This window comes from Ranitomeya variabilis, chromosome 2 (genome assembly GCF_051348905.1).
Source record: "Ranitomeya variabilis isolate aRanVar5 chromosome 2, aRanVar5.hap1, whole genome shotgun sequence".
In the NCBI taxonomy this organism is placed as follows: domain Eukaryota; kingdom Metazoa; phylum Chordata; class Amphibia; order Anura; family Dendrobatidae; genus Ranitomeya; species Ranitomeya variabilis.
This window is the reverse complement of record NC_135233.1, coordinates 458,802,401-458,819,140: the sequence shown is the minus strand read 5'-3', so window position 1 is coordinate 458,819,140 and position 16,740 is coordinate 458,802,401. Positions and strand designations below refer to the sequence as shown.

Sequence of the window (16,740 nt, the reverse complement as noted above, 5' to 3'; positions counted from 1 at the left end):
ATCCACCATTCACAATAGGTGATGTCACAGCTCACCTCCTGCTCCTCTTGTACAATGACTGATCACACACACAAAAAGGGTGATGACACATTCCCCTTAATACTAAGATAAATGGGGTTGTAGAAAAGCGATTATTTTTTTTTAACATTTTTAAATCTAGTCTTGGTTATACATGAATGACTAAATGGATCAAGTTTAGCGCATTCATGATGATTGTGGCACGAGTGACAAGAGTTCCTGCTGCTGCTTCACTTATTGATTTGGCTACAGATTTATTTATTGGATTCCTTCTAAGAAGTCGGGATAATTAATAAACGATAAAAAAAATAATTAAAAAATGCCGATACCTTCTCCTCAGCAGCGGTCCGTGAAGGCAATTCATGTTCACTAGAGAAAAAAAGAAAAAATATATCAGTGGATGGGTAATGCCCTGTGAGATGATGAAAATATGGAGAACAAGTTTTGATCACTTGACACAAGCCCCATGTAGTTTTCTTAGGGTCCTTTACAAGAGTTGGCCGGCCAGTGCCTATTTAAGGGCTGGCCAAATGGCGCTTGCCTAAGGGTCAGCCATGGCCCGCCAAAGGGCTGGCCAACCAAAACCCTCCTAAGGTTTGTCTGACTATCAACTGCTTAAGGGCTGACCACCTGGGCTTGCCTAAGGGCCAGCCGGCACCCACTAAAGTGCTGGCCAATTGTAGCTTGTCTAAGGGCCAGCCGGAGATCACCCAAAGGGCTGGCCAACTGGTGCTTGCCTAAAACTCAGCCAGCGTCTGGCCAAGGGCTGGTCAATTGGCGCTCGCCTGAGGGTTGGCCGTATCACTGGTAATATGGTAGACCATCATCCATTTTGCCCACAGAGATTTTATGCTGGTAGTGATTTTTTTTTTTTTTAAGCCGCATGTTTACAAAAGCCAACGGGCAGGATCCTGTGTTGTTCAATGTCCCCATGTTAAATTAATAATTATGCGGTCAATCAATTAGTGTTCTGATCACACATTATTTGCAAAATGGGAAGAAACCACAGTTCTGCTACTGTTCTCATCTCAGTTGGACTGCAGTTGTTTTGTAAGGTCGACAGAGCTGCAGCCAATCTCTGAGCTTAACGGCTCACGCGTCTATATCAGTGATTGGCTGCAGCGGTGATGTAAGCTGTTGACATGACATCACTGCGGCAGTCAATACACAGAGACGGGGGGAGCAGTAGATAGGAGAGGGCGAGTAATATATGGTGATACCATTAGACCATTGGGTCGCACTTACTGTAAGAATCCAAATCTGTCAGTAACTTTGTACAGTGCAAAATCCGCATCTTCCCACGGGTCAATCTCCGCTCCCGTCTGCCTCCCCTGAAAAAACAATGGTGAAAATAATGTATGCAGCTCCAATGCGGAGCCATGTCTCTGGATCTTCCTGGTTACAGTCCACAAACAGACCTTGTGTGTAGTTTGATCCTTCAGTTATGTGCCCCCTAGACTCCGGTTTACGGGGGGCGGAGGGTCTAGGATGACAAATCGCTACAGGATCCGACTTCACCAAGTAGTGGGAACTCACTATATGGCGATACATAACTGTGGTGTATACACAATGATGCAACATTTCTAAAGTTTTCTTATTAGACTATATGGACATCAAGGCGAGGGTATCCCCTGCTCGGGACCTCCCAATATAATCAGATCAGAGGACCGCTTAGCTCCAGCAACTTCATTTCTGCCAGACTCGAGCCATCATTACGCTACATGGGTGGTCATTCATCTTAATGGATGCCGTTAATACATTCGCCATTTGGAGGTCGCCGCCGCAGGGAAATGCCTAGCCGGCTTGAAGCAAAATCAGCTGCATGCTTCTGATTGAATCAGCCCTTTAAAATTTATTTTAAAAGAGGAGGCGGCCTTTATGTTAAATTTTACAAATGTGTTAAATACAGCACAAAGTCATTCACTGCGAGGCTGACCTGACTTGTATGGTGCCACCCCCTTGTTATCGGCAAGCCTCATCACTTCGTGTAGGTCTCTCTGGTCTGAACATGGCAGCTGATGAAGAGGCGTATGACCAAGCCCAACCATCAGCCACCTCCATTTACTTATATTGTACACAGTACATGAACCTTCATAAGGGTGAGTTCACACAGGGCGTTTTTGCTGCTTTTTTTATGCTAATTTTCAGCTGCTTTTTACAGTACCAGCAAAGCCTATGAGATTTCAGAAATCTCATGCACACACATTGGTTTTTTGTTTGATCAGTATTTTGTGCTTTGCTGCATTTTTTGGACATAGAGCATGTCACTTCTTTCAGCGTTTTTGCTGCGTTTCTTCACCCATTGACTTGAATGAGTGTTGAAAAAAAAACAGCAAAAACGCAGGCATCATTATTTGCTGCGTTTTTGCTGCTGAAAATCCAAGGACATTAGCATGGACAAAGAGAATTTAAAAAAAGGACCAAGAAAACGCAGCACCAAAAGCGCACAAAATACGCACCAAAACCTGCGTTTTGACGCAGCTTCTTTCCTGCCAAGAAGATCAGGTTTTGCTGCAGAAAAAAAAGCAACAAAAACACCCTGTGTGAACTTACCCTAAGTGGCCAAGTTGGGAACATAGAGGTCGTGATGAAGATTGGAGATAAAAGGGTTATCCATGACTAACATATTGAACTAGTCTTTCGGATACATGATAAAAATCAGATCGGTGGAGGTCTGACCCCATAGTGGCTAATGGATCCTGTGGCTGACGGAAGTACACAGTGTAAGGTACTGAAATCCCACAGCTTCATACACTACATAGTGGCCATTCCCAGTACTGCAGCTCAATTCGTAAGCTCTATGGGACGGACATAGATCTCCCTAAAAATCCACCTCCAGAGATTATTGTAAATAAAAGTGGGTGTTACCAGAGTGGGACATGTAATGGCTGACAGTCCACTTTTCTGATCTACATGGCTCACATTGGTAACGCCCCCTTTCATTTTAAATAAGCTCTGGAGGCAGATTCTCGGGGAGATCTATGTCCGGCCCAGAGATCTAAACAGCTCAGTTACATATTAAGAAAAACTTGGATTTCTCTGGAACAAAACATTGGATCCAAGATATCGAGGCATTATATAATTCAGCTTCCTAAGACCTACGTGCCCATATAGACGTCTTAGGAGGGTGGATCTTAGCGACAAACTCACTTTAAAAGATAAAATGCCTGTATATATGTTACATTACATTAGAAATAGTAGCAAAACCACAGTGCGCGGTTACTGGTAGCCATAGACTTGGGGCTGCGTTCTGGATTCATGCATCTATTGAACACATACCCGCTCATACTTGCTGATTATGTCGGCTCTTTCCTGTGCTATTAAAGCCTCAATGTCTTTCTTCATGTCAGAGCCTTGAGAGAAAAAAAAAAAAACACAAGAGAGGAGTTACCATAATATTATCCCATTACGAAAGTACATATACTGATAATATCGCGCCAATTCTCATTCACTATAGTAACCTATGAGCTGTGGAAGCCAGAAAGTATAATCACATCTTACAAATAATAAACCTGTTCACCTGGTATGGGACCAGAGGGACATTAGGGGACAACACTTTCTGCCACTGTTCCTAATTAGGAGATAATTATTGGTTCTTAGTATTGATCTGGAGCAGATCATCATTTTCTCACCTACTAACAGTTGACCAGTAATGTCATGTCCCAGCCTGTACAGATAAGCCATACATGCTCGAATAATATGTTTGAGTTCCCGTGGCTGCATGTCTCGTGGCTGTTCGACAGCCGGAACACATGGAGGGATTACCTGTTTGTTACACAATCCCTGCATGTGTTGCGGCTGTCGAATATCCGCGAGACATGCAGAGGCCGGGAACTCAAACATATTATTCAAGCATGCCAAAATTATTTGGTTAGCACCCAAGCATGCTCAGATAACACCTTATCCAAGCACGCTGGATCATCACTAGTGGTAACTTTAAAGTTAGAAATTTCATTCCTATCCTGAGTGTCAAAGCACCTTACCCCATCTATTTATTATGAAGAAGGACCCTAGAGATATCTTTGTTGATTGTTAGGTCATGCTTTGTTATTTTACTGTTTTTATCAGTATATCACATCGTAAAAAATAATGATCAATACATGAAAATAAATAAAAAAGTTAAAGTAGCACTTTTTTTAACTTATCCTGTCACTAATCCTCAAAATATATAAATCACTTTGTACTACTTTATTTAGTTCATTATATAATTCTCATTTTGATAAGATTGCGATCCCCTGAGAAATACAGTGTGCAAAGCAGTCATCAAAGCAAAAGGTGGCTACTTTGAAGAACCTAGAATACATACAAAGACATTTTCAGTTATTTCACACTTTTTTGTTAAGCATATAATTCCACATGTGTTAATTCATAGTTTTGATGCCTTCAGCGTGAATGTACAATTTTCATAAGTCATGAAAATACAAAAAAATCTTTTACTGAGAAGGTGTGTCCAAACTTTTGGTCTGTACTGTAGATGCCTTTACATTCACTGTAGAAAGTTACCATCTCAGGAACCAGAAATGACTGTGAAATTGCATGGACTGTACCACACACTTTCTCCACACTTATCATTGTTACTGATGATGATTGCACAGCTCCTGTCACACAGTTTTAGTGGTGGAAATGACAGTTCAGCCTCCTGGACGGTGATCTTATAACAGTCATTAATATAGTAGAAGATAGAGGGACTGATAATCAGAGTCATCCCAGAAGGCACTTGCTCTAGCAGATCATTTGATGCTCTGCATCATGTGATTTTTTAGCAAAGCGTAGTAAAGGAATAAAATGCAGGATGAGAGCTACGGATCAAGATTGAGCCTGAAGGAATAAAAATGGGGTTGTAAGTAAACTATAAATTAAAAAATAAAATAATGGACCTCACTCCATTTACTTCAGATGAAAAACGTTACATTCTTAGTCTAACTTACGTATAAAAAAACAACTTTTATTGGGTTACAAAAAGAGGAGTTTGGGAAAAATGGCCCCAAATTATAGCCTTGCAGAAGGGGTTCGAATCAAAACAGAATACAAAACAAGCAGTGACCACAAATTATATATTAGAAGGACTGCAGCAGGGCGGCCTGCTGAGCTGAGCCGGGCCATATGGTCTTGTTATATAAAATGCAGAAATATATCTAGAAAACAGGACATGTGTTACCCTGGTGTTGCTGGTTGGTAAATCCACAGAGTTTGCATGGATACTTTTAGTTACTAATCCATGTACTTATTACATTCTTTTTCTTGTAAGCTTCAGTTTGCAATCTTCATTCCGCCATTAATTTTCAGACCTCCTGATATGCAGTTTGCAGCTTGATCCGAGTTTCTGCTTTTTCCTCTCATGGTCATGTCCCTCCTAGTAATATACACTGAGGTGTGTGTGTGCTCTCATGAATCATCTGCTTTCCCCCCCATCTGCAGCCTATTTTGACAGCCCTCCTTTAGAACATACATGCTTTCCCCACTCTCCACACTCTCATCTGCTGTATAAAATCTCCTCCCCGTTGCCATCTCTAACACTAAGAGAAGGGAGGGGGAGAGCAGAGAAAGCCTAGTCCCAGAAGTAGAGTGCTGATGAAACTGTCTGGTTTGGTGAGCAGAAACCAAATGTCACATACAGTGTTGGAAGACTAAGTGCAACATGAAGGGATGAAGGGAAGGAAGCCCAGACACTAGGGAAAGGGTGAATGGAGCCCCCTAGGCAGATCTGATAACACCCTATCTGCCCTACAGTCCCTAAATTGGTTCCTCACCAATCGCCAAGCAGGAACCGAAGCAATGTATTATCTCTGGATAGGGAGGGGATGTGAACTGGTCTATACCCACTGTAAACTAAACATAAAAAAGTAGACCGACAAGGGGAATGAATTTAGCTTGAGCAGACTCAGAGTGGTAACACCAAACATCCTCGAACAGCTCCAGAGAGGAAGTTAGCCAACTGCTATAGCTCCAAGCTTTCACAAGGGAAAAATGTGAATATCGCCGACTCTCTGCAGCAGACTGGGGATTTATAAACCCCCAAGTCCAGGTGTGTCAACTAGAGCTAGAGGGAGGTTGCCGCTGGGTCCAAGAGTCAGAAGGATTAAGGAGGTGTCTGTAATGCCAAACGCAGAGACCTTCTGCAGCCAGATGCAGAGCGACAGTCTCTGACAGACACATCCGTGACACCAAACTACAACTTTTGCTGAGCAGTCAGCTAGGTGAAGGAGTTACACAAGCTCTACAGCAGCAAAACGATAGGGAATTATTAATGAAGTTTTTTTTAGGAAGTTGAGTTATCCTGCATTTACCTCTGCAAGAGCTCTAATAAATTTAGGGCATGTTCACAAGTAGCATTTTTGCTGTGGATCTTGGCAGGAAAACCACTGTGTAGAGTATGCATGGTATTATGAATTTTTCATGAGTCTTTGCAGCCATTTTACCATTAATTTGAACATTGCAAAGACGTGTCCATGAACTGAACCGTACAGGTTTTCAACCCTGAAAGCAAACGGTCGAGGTTCGTATACATTACTGCAAGCAGAGATCTGGAAGACTGAGAAATCTGTGTACAAAGTATATCAGGGAGTAGCAGAACTTTCCATTAGACAGTGGCTATGCTTCACTACAAGCCTCAAGAGCCGACCCCGACGAACAGCATGGACTTCTTAAATAAAGTGATGCTCTGTTAAACCATTCCTGCAAATAATGACATCATGGCCGCTCTATGCTTTGTATCGATGCCAGCGCCGAGCTGCTACGTATGTATGAATGTCTAATATACACAGTGGTTTGGACTTTTCCCAAGTTCCCTTTTTCTCCCAATCTGTAATTCATCACAATGAAGAATCCAAAATCCTCAGACGGCAAAATACATTTTGCTTAATATCCTTGGCTCTTGATGTTTAACTCTTGCAATGACCGCCATCATTCTTTCACGTTTAATGGGACAAAGTGACTGCTTCAGCCTCGTCTTCGTCGTTCACAATGGATCCATTTCTCCCATAAGAAAAAGTCTCTTGTTAAATCTCTGCTTGTGGAACAAAGTGGAAACAGCTCAGCAGATGTGGTCTAACATGTTAGCATGCTGTGTCTTCAAGGAGGGGCAGCCTCAAAATACTGCAAACATTTTGTCCCTCTTTGGATGGAAGATCTTGTCCGGGTGAATTTGGAATCTATAGACACTTAGAAATGACACATAAAAGCCCAGAACAGATGACTCACGGAATAAAACTTTTATTTCAGTATTTCTGGCTGGAATTGTGTCTTACCATGGGCAAGTCTCTTTAAATTGTGCATTTAAGAACACAGATTTCTGGACATAACCCTGTGTCTACAATTGGTCTCCTAATTCCAGTATGCTAACTACTCTCTCTGCTTTCCCCCTCCAAGTACACAACAGATCAGAAAGTGGAGAGTGGGGAAAGCATCTAAGGTCTTAAGGAGGGCTGACAAAAGAAGCTGCAGATAGGGAGGAAAGCACATGCAAGGAAATCACTTTAGTAATTCATTGAGGTTCAGCTCTCCTTCCCATCTGGATTGTAGAGATCATTGGTGAGCAAGGACAGAGAAAATTGTACGACTAATATTTTTCCTGCTTACTGTCTGAAAATCAATTTTACGGAATTTAAAGGAGTACGTGTTAATTTTTGCTCTTATTTTATTCTAGCCGCTCCCCAGAATATTTCGTTGTTTAAATATGCCACGCTTTCAGCGGTCACATAACACAATAATGTGATATCATCCGCCGGAAACTGCAGCTCTGACATTGCTGGAACGGCGTCGCTGAGGTAGGAGAGTATACGGTACATTGTTTTACGGTTTTCTACAGGGCCGTGAATTGATTAAGCATGGGCTGTGCAGTAATGGGCAACTCCTTTAGGTCACATTTTTGTGTTACATGTATATTTTTATTTTTCCATTTTTGGCAATGCTCTTTATTAAAAATGAAAACTAGAAATCGTGCAATTTTTACACTGGCCATCAGGGCTTTTTTTAACTTGAATTTCCTGCTGTTGCAGGAAACAACACATGTACATAGCCACAAAAGAACAGACTCTGTAGTATTGAGGCATCTAATGAGTGTGTGCAAAAGTCACTGTGAAGGGAGAAATCGCCTATTGTAAATGGTGGATGCTGTGTTAACAGCTGTGTGTAGAGGTGTTACCGGTCATTGTAATCGTGCCTTTCAAGATAATGAGACTGTTGAAAACGCTTCCTCAAAGGACAAAGTATGAGTCTAAAAAACTCAAGTAGCGAGTGTGAAAGTGAAAGATTACTAATATATGTAACACAAAAAATATAGATTTAAACAATAGGTCCTTTTTTTAAAGATAAATTCCTTTAATTGTATTGTTATGCCCAAGTAGTAAGGTCCTCTGCAAACAGAACTCCTAGCTGCTCATAATGCAAATGTAACATTTCACGGCGTCCCGAGCATCTTTACACATCAATGGTTAAGCAGGACCAGACTTTGGAGAGGGGGTAATGGACGCAATGAATCACTGGACAGAAATGTGTGTGGGATGATTCCCGATGTGACAGGACATTATGGACATCAGAGAGGGTCGGGATATAAACAGACGACTCATCTCATTTGTGCTTATTGTGCAGAATGCAATTCTCATGATGAAACGAGTTACAAGAAATGGTAAAACCACAGAAATCTGACGGACGCGTCTCGCAGCAACGTGTAACACAAGGAAAAGTGGAAAACTTGCATGTTGTATCTACTAGTATTAGGATGTTGTATCTCTTCTATGGTTTCTGTGATGTCTGTGTGTTACTCGTGCATTATGCTATTTTATCACCCCTCTAGTGACAACCCTGTGCGTATTCTCCCTGTACTGTGACATCACTGTGTGTATGCTCCCTGAACTGTGACATCACTGTGTCCATTATACCTGTACTATGACATCACTGTGTGTATTCTCCCTGTACTGTGACATCACTGTGTGTATTATCCCTGTACTGTGACATCGCTATGTGTATTATCCCTGTACTGTGACATCGCTATGTGTATTATCCCTGTACTGTGACATCACTGTGTATTCTCCCTGTACTGTGACATCGTTGTGTGTATTATCCCTGTACTGTGACATCACTGTGTGTATTCTCTCTGCACTGTGACATCACTGTGTGTATTCTCCCTGTACTGTGACATCGTTGTGTGTATTATCCCTGTACGGTGACATCACTGTGTGTATTATCCCTGTACTGTGACATCACTGTTTATTATCCCTGTACTGTGACATCACTGTGTGTATTCTCCCTGTAATGTGACATCACTGTGTGTATTATCCCTGTACTGTGACATTGTTGTGAGTATTCTCTTACTGTAACATTACTGTGCTAATTATCCCTGTACTGTGACATCACTGTGCTAATTATCCCTGTTCTGTGACATCACTGTGCTAATTATCCCTGTTCTGTGACATCACTGTGTATTATCCCTGTATTGTGACATCACTGTGTGTATTATCCCTGTATTGTGACATCACTGTTTATTATCCCTGTACTGTGACTTCACCGTGTGTATTATCCCTGTACGGTGATATCACTGTGTGCATTATCCCTGTACTGTGACATCACTGTGTGTATTATCCCTGTAAAGTGACATCACTGTGTGTATTATCCCTGTATTGTGACATCACTGTGTGTATTATCCCTGTATTGTGACATCACTGTTTATTATCCCTGTACTGTGACATCACTGTGTGTATTATCCCTGTACTGTGACATCACTGTGTGTATTATCCCTGTACTGTGACATCACTGTGTGTATTATCCCTGTACTGTGACATCACTGTTTATTATCCCTGTTCTGTGACATTACTGTGTTTATTATCCCTTTTCAGTAGCATTATGGTATTATCCATGCACTGCTTTGTGACATCACTGTGTGCATTATCCCTGTATTGTGACATCACTGTTTATTATCCCTGTACTGTGACATCACTGTGTGTATTATCCCTGTACTGTGACATCACTGTGTGTATTATCCCTGTACTGTGACATCACTGTGTGTATTATCCCTGTACTGTGACATCACTGTGTATTATCCCTGTATTGTGACATCACTGTGTGTATTATCCCTGTACTGTGACATCACTGTGTGTATTATCCCTGTACTGTGACATCACTGTGTGTATTATCCCTGTACTGTGACATCACTGTGTGTATTATCCCTGTACTGTGACATCACTGTGTGTATTATCCCTGTAGTGACATCACTGTTTATTATCCCTGTACTGTGACTTCACTGTGTGTATTATCCCTGTACGGTGATATCCCTGTGTGCATTATCCCTGCACTGTGACATCACTGTGTGTATTATCCCTGTACTGTGACATCACTGTGTGTATTATCCCTGTACTGTGACATCACTGTGTGTATTATCCCTGTACTGTGACATCACTGTGTGTATTATCTCTGTACTGTGACATCACTGTGTGTATTATCCCTGTACTGTGACATCACTGTGTGTATTATCCCTGTATTGTGACATCACTGTTTATTATCCCTGTACTGTGACTTCACTGTGTGTATTATCCCTGTACGATGATATCCCTGTGTGCATTATCCCTGTACTGTGACATCACTGTGTGTATTATCCCTGTACTGTGACATCACTGTGTGTATTATCCCTGTACTGTGACATCACTGTGTGTATTATCCCTGTACTGTGACATCACTGTGTTCATCATCCTTGTAGTGCGACGTCACTGTTTATTATCCCTGTTCTGTGACATTACTGTGTGTATTATCCCTTTTCAGTAGCATTATTGCATTTATTATCTATGCGCTTCTTTGTGAGTTCGCTTTGCACCTTATCCCTGTCCAGTTAGGGGACTCTTATAGATTTTCCATACAGTTTGTGTTATACTTTCTTGGGATTCTTTACTCGCAGTCACAACACATCATTCATTTTAATAAGGGGAATAAAAATGTGTTCTTCTTATGCCCATGGACGGTATGGCAATGTTGTGTGCCAGATTTAATTGTGGATTGGGTCACACCATCAAGCGCTCCGGCAGACTGTGACCGACCGTTTATATTACCTGTATGGGGTTGTGCTCACTCTCCCGCCACAGCAGATGTCCACCAGGGAGAGAAGGATCGGACATGTTGGATTTCAACAGGCCCAATCTTTTGCTATTATGGAAGATAAGCCACTGGCTGCAGTTCTATATCTCTCCTCATTGTTCATTTGTCCGAATGTCAGTGGGATTTTTTCCACAATATGGCAAATAGGAAAATACAACTTTTACCAACCGGACAACCTAGAAGACGTTATTGAACCACAATGTCATGTGAAGGCCTCCTTACTTAAGATTTATACGATACAATTGGTAAGCTCAATCTCATACCTGTATTTTTTGCTGTCCATAAGAGAAATGGGCTAATGTGAGACTGTACACAATCGTGGGACTCCGAAGAAACTCAAAAGAGCCCTAAAAGAAAAATGAAATCAAAACTTTGAGACCATAAAAAAACCAAAAAATATTCTACATGAGGGTAACAATCATTGGAAGGACACTCCACGCACGAGTATACTGGGATAACACCTTATCTGAGCACGTTCGCTCATCAGTACTTACAAACTCTTTGCTTTACAGCTTGTAAGTGCTGCTCTGATGCTGGCCAGTTCCACCTACGCACCTCCGAAGCTGGAGAGGCAAAGCTTCATCTTTTTGCAGTATTACAGGGTTCACAGTTCAGGGCAAATGGTTAAGCCATGTCGCTGATCCGATCTGTCAATCTTCAGGAGTGCACTGCCACTAGTAAGCAAGAGGCCAGGAGGAGGTGGAGCAGTGCACTCCCGACCATACAGTAGATGATAAGAATACATTTATAAGGCCCAGATTCTTAATAAATTGCGTTTTGTACACAAGTCTTAGTGAAGGATGTGCTTGGGTAAGAACTGCCAAATTCCTTAACTTGCCGATTAATTGGGGTTTGACAGCTGTGATCCCCAGCAATCCACAGATCAGGGCTTTACAGCTCGGTCTTGAATTGAGCAGAGCTGTGTGTGGTCCACTTATTGTCAATGGGACTGCTGGAAATGGCCCTCGTCTTTATCCAGTAGTCCCATAGACAATGAATAGAGCAGAGATCAAGCATGTGATGAGGAGTCCTGCTCTCGGATCACTGGGGTCCCCAGTGGGTAGCCAGTTACCCCCTATCCTACAGACTTTAGCTTCTTTGCACTCGGTGCCCCCTCCTTGTTAAGCTCTGACTACTTTTCTCAAAGCTGTCGGCGTTGGCCAGTACTGCCATAAAAATGACAAAAGCAACTAGGAATTTGCTAAAAATGTCACGATAACCGTTTTACTCCAGAATTTTAAAGAAAACTTGTTAGATGAGTCGGAGCCGAAAACCTTTTTACAATTCATCCATATTAAAAACCACTGAGATTCTCTCCATAAAAATAGATTGGCCTTTTAATGGAAAATTCTCAATTTAGTAATTCTAGAGACCTCTTTCTCTGAGGAAGACAAAACTATGACCTTAAATATTCTATTTTCTAAAAAACTCTGCCTAAAAATATATACAAGCCTAAAAAAAGCAAATACATGTAGATACAGACATGAAGAACATGGGAGAAAAGCCAGAAGTTCCTTATTTGAGGCTGGTTAAACATTAAGGAATGGAAAACAGAAAGTTGGAGGCTTTTTGGTCTTTTTTTTTTTTTTTTTTCATAAACAGGGCTTGTTCCCATGAGAATGATTATATTGTTTGTCGGAGCTATAGATAGTAAATTCAGCGGTCAATATGGATTTGCAAAACAACTACGGTACTCCACAAATGCAACTTTTTCTTACTATCCAAGTACAAATCCTTAAAAGGGAATCTCTCACCAGGTTTTTCTACCCCATCTGAGAACAGCATGATGCAGAGACAGACGCTGATTCCAGCGATGCATCACTTACCGGCTCATTACTGCAGTTTTGATAAAATCCCTGTTTTCTCTGCTGCAGATCTACCAGTTCTCTGAATGCTGAGCTCTGTATAACCCCGCCCACACCTCTGATTGGCAGCTGTCTGCCTATGCCCAGTGTACACAGAAAGCAGCCAATCAGTGGTGTGGGCGGGGTCATACAGAGCTCAGCATTCAGAGAGCTGATAGATGTACAGCAGAAAAAAAATTTTCATCAAAACTGCACCAAGCAGCCAAGTAAGTGACATATCGCTGGAATCAGGGTCTCTGTCCCTACATCATGCCGCTCTCAGATTACATAGCAAAAACCTGGAGAGTTTAATGGATACTTTTCAGAGCAATTTGCTTAGTAAAAGTTGCCATTGTGCCAACGCAACAGTTTGAAAAAGTAAAATTAGATTTACGGAAAACTTACGTCCATACAAAGTTAGTTTCTACTTTTCTTATGTTTGTCTTACTGATGGCATGAGTACAGCAGCAGCATACAACCCCCTTAACCAGTTCAAGTTCCATTTGCTTTTTGTTTTCTTCCCTCTCCTTCTATAAGCAATTACTTTTCTATTTTTTCCCCATCAATGTTCAAATTTTTGCAGCTCTGCGATGCAATTTTTGTACAATTCTGGGATGCATATGACTTCTTGATCGCTTATTATTTCAATTTCGGAAGGTGAAAGGAATGAAAAATGCAAATTCTGGCATTTGGATTTTTTTTTCTTCTTTACAACATTTATTGTACATATTCTGTGTAACGCAGCCAGAACCTGTCAATTATGAAGTGCACTCGCTCTATCCATGCACACTACGTTCCCCGTACATGTGCAGAAAAGACCGTGAAAGTGTTAAAGTGATCCTCTCATGAACCCCCTAAGTCACATTGTGTATTATATCGGCAGGTAAATTGTGACTTTTTTTTTTTTAAAAATCACAAAACTTTGGCGCAAATGTACTCCAGTCCTCCCTTGGACTTATTTTATGTATGAAATTTTGGGCAAATTTTGCAACATTTTCGTGGTAAATTAGGCTTTTTTTTGGCCTAAAATGACAAAGAAAGGTTAAAGACAAAAAAAAAAAAAGGAAATAGTTTTAATTCTGCTCAAAATTCCTCAGCCATATTGAAGAATTTTGGCAAAAAAAAAGTGACAAAAACCCCAAATGATTAATTGGGATCTACCGTAAGTCTTAGGACAAGCAGGATAACAAATGGTCGAAAAAGAAATTAAAAATGTACGGTACATCACCGACTTCCCTATGTTTAAAATTAAGGAAAGAACATACTTTGTGGTTACTCGTCATTGCCAAGTACATTCTGAACACAGGGATGAATAATAATGTCTATTCGTCGACATCCTGAACTTTGCGTGTCCCTTTGTTTGCTAAATTCTTACTTTTGAGTTGACATACGTTTTTTTTCTTATACTAGTGCATGGAGTGAGATAGCCCAGCGACCAAACAGCTCTCCTATCTCCAGGGGAAGAAGCCACCACTGTAGGATCACATTACATTCTTCAGTACTGGCTCCAACACTTGAGATGGGAATCTCCGGATACCATCCGGTCCACGCTCCTATCTTGATTGGCGATCCAAGCAATTAATTACCGTAGCTTTTAACGATGGAACTTCTCACACCTCTAAAATATAATTTGCAGAATATTACCTCCCCCCAAAAAAAACTGCTAGGGAAGGAAGTAAAGTGGTTGAAAACGAGAAAACTAATACTGAAAACAGGCTAAAAATTGACATACAAGTATTAGAAAAGTCTTTATGGGGAGAATAAATACTCAATCATCGAAAAAGTACAAATTATGACCAATAGAGATGAGCAAATAATCAGTGAACGAGCTTTCATAGGAACTGATTGTTCGTCCAAACAGGCTGAGAATCAATCAACGAGTGAGAAGAAGGCTCATTCGTCAGGTGTGAGATTATTTTTTTTATTCCAGCTCGTCTGACTACGGAGATCAGTAGTTTGTAGTCTGTTACCATGGAGACACCAGTCTGCTCTGCAGTGAGAAGTACAAGAAAGGAAATTTGCAAGGCTCCTTTTTATTATTATTTTACATCCACGGAAGCAATAAAAGCTTTGACTGCAAAAGGTAAATATTCATACTTGAAAATGAAAAGATAAATAATAATGTAAAGTATGGAAATAGCAAAAAAAAAAAACTGAAAAAAGCTTTTACATTGCGAAGGGTTAATTCTGGAACCATAGCTCGGCACACACCTTAGAAGCATCAATTTAGCTGCTGTTTCCTCCTTAACAGGATGTTGCTAAAAACCAAAAGAAATTTATCTGTGCTTATAGTTTTACAAAGTAAAGATTGTGGTTTTACACTGAGAATTTACCAGCCGCTCACAACCCTTCAGCAGTTTACAGAGGAGACTGTCAAATACAAAGGAGCAAGGAGAAGTCCCAATTCTTCTAAAGGGCTAGAACTGACATTCAACCCCAGGATCATTTTAGCCTTCAGTTTAGAAATCCTACTTATAAAGTGAACTTGGCTACAGATTTCCAAATGCATACATTTTTAAATAGACCTGATGAGGCAGGTGTACTTAAAACCATATGTCCAAGGCCTTAGAATTGCTCAGTTATTTGAATACAGTTTTAATAGTTATTTCTGCAAAGTCAATGTTATATTGTGCACATATATAAAATGCGATGAGCCTTTACGATCACAAGATCGCTGCAGACAATCACAGGCCTCAGCGGTACGTAACAGAAAAACAGAACATCTTCGCTTCTGGTCCAGACAACAACTACCGGAATGACCTGTGCTGGACAGTGTGGGGGTGACAACAGGGGAATGTGCCCAATTTTATTATTTGTTAAGACATTGATGTCATCTATAGAACTATATGTTGAAGTTGAACAACTAAGTATAATTTTTTTTTTTTTTGCAAATAACTTACCATCTACAGTGGTGTGAAACAGTGTTTGTCCCCTTCCTGATTTCCTATTCTTTTGCATGTTTATCACACTAAGGCCGGCCTCACACTAGCGAGTTTTACGGACGTATGAGCGCATAAACTACGTCCGTAAAATACGCATAACACACGGCACAATGATTCTCTATGGCCCAGCTCTATGGCCAAGCCAGGAGCCTTGGAAAAGTTCCCACGCTCGAGTTCATATGAGGACATCCAGCAGAGGGCGACTCACCGCGACTCAATGTAAGTACAGATCATCCTGCTTTCCTTTCAGCACCCGGGGGTTTACAGGCACGAGCGAGTGCTTTAGCACAGCTCCTGGCTGTAAAATGATTTAACCCCTTCAGATGGATTTACTTCGTGGGACGTGACAGATCATCTGAAGGTATGTATATTGTTGGTTTATTATTTTTCAGAGCGAGGGTCTTCAGGTGGATTGAGAGAGCAATAAAATATTAAAACAACCTGTGTTTATTTCATTAAAATACTTTCTAATAATGTGTGTGTGTTTTTTTAACCCTTTCATACAATTGGGTTAATAATGGATGGGTGTCATAATTGACTACTCTCCATTATTAATCTGGCTTAATGTCACCTTACAATAGCAAGGTGACATTAACCCTTCATTACCCCATATCCCACCGCTACACGGGAGTGGGAAGAGAGTGGCCAAGTGCCAGAATAGGCGCATCTTCCAGATGTGCCTTTTCTGGGGTGGCTGGGGGCAGATGTTTGTAGCCAGGGGGGGGGCCAATAACCATGGACCCTCTCTAGGCTATTAATATCTGCCCTCAGTCACTGGCTTTACCACTCTGGCGGAGAAAATCGCGCGGGAGTCCACGCCAATTTTTTCCGCCATTTAACCCTTTATTTTAGCA

General features: G+C 41.1%; 1 protein-coding gene across 2 annotated transcripts in view; it reads right to left on the bottom strand.

The window, feature by feature from the left end:
• LOC143806640 (uncharacterized) overlaps positions 1 to 16,740 on the bottom strand; it is a 62,556-nt gene that overhangs the window by 28,824 nt on the left and 16,992 nt on the right. For both annotated transcript variants that reach the window (XM_077287409.1, XM_077287408.1), the window contains 4 exons: positions 11,364 to 11,447; positions 3,298 to 3,371; positions 1,264 to 1,349; positions 348 to 387 (listed from right to left, as the gene is read on the bottom strand). In XM_077287409.1, the coding sequence (XP_077143524.1) occupies positions 348 to 387; positions 1,264 to 1,349; positions 3,298 to 3,363 (192 nt within the window). In that variant the 5' untranslated portion in view covers positions 3,364 to 3,371; positions 11,364 to 11,447. The remainder of the gene's footprint in view (positions 1 to 347; positions 388 to 1,263; positions 1,350 to 3,297; positions 3,372 to 11,363; positions 11,448 to 16,740) is intronic.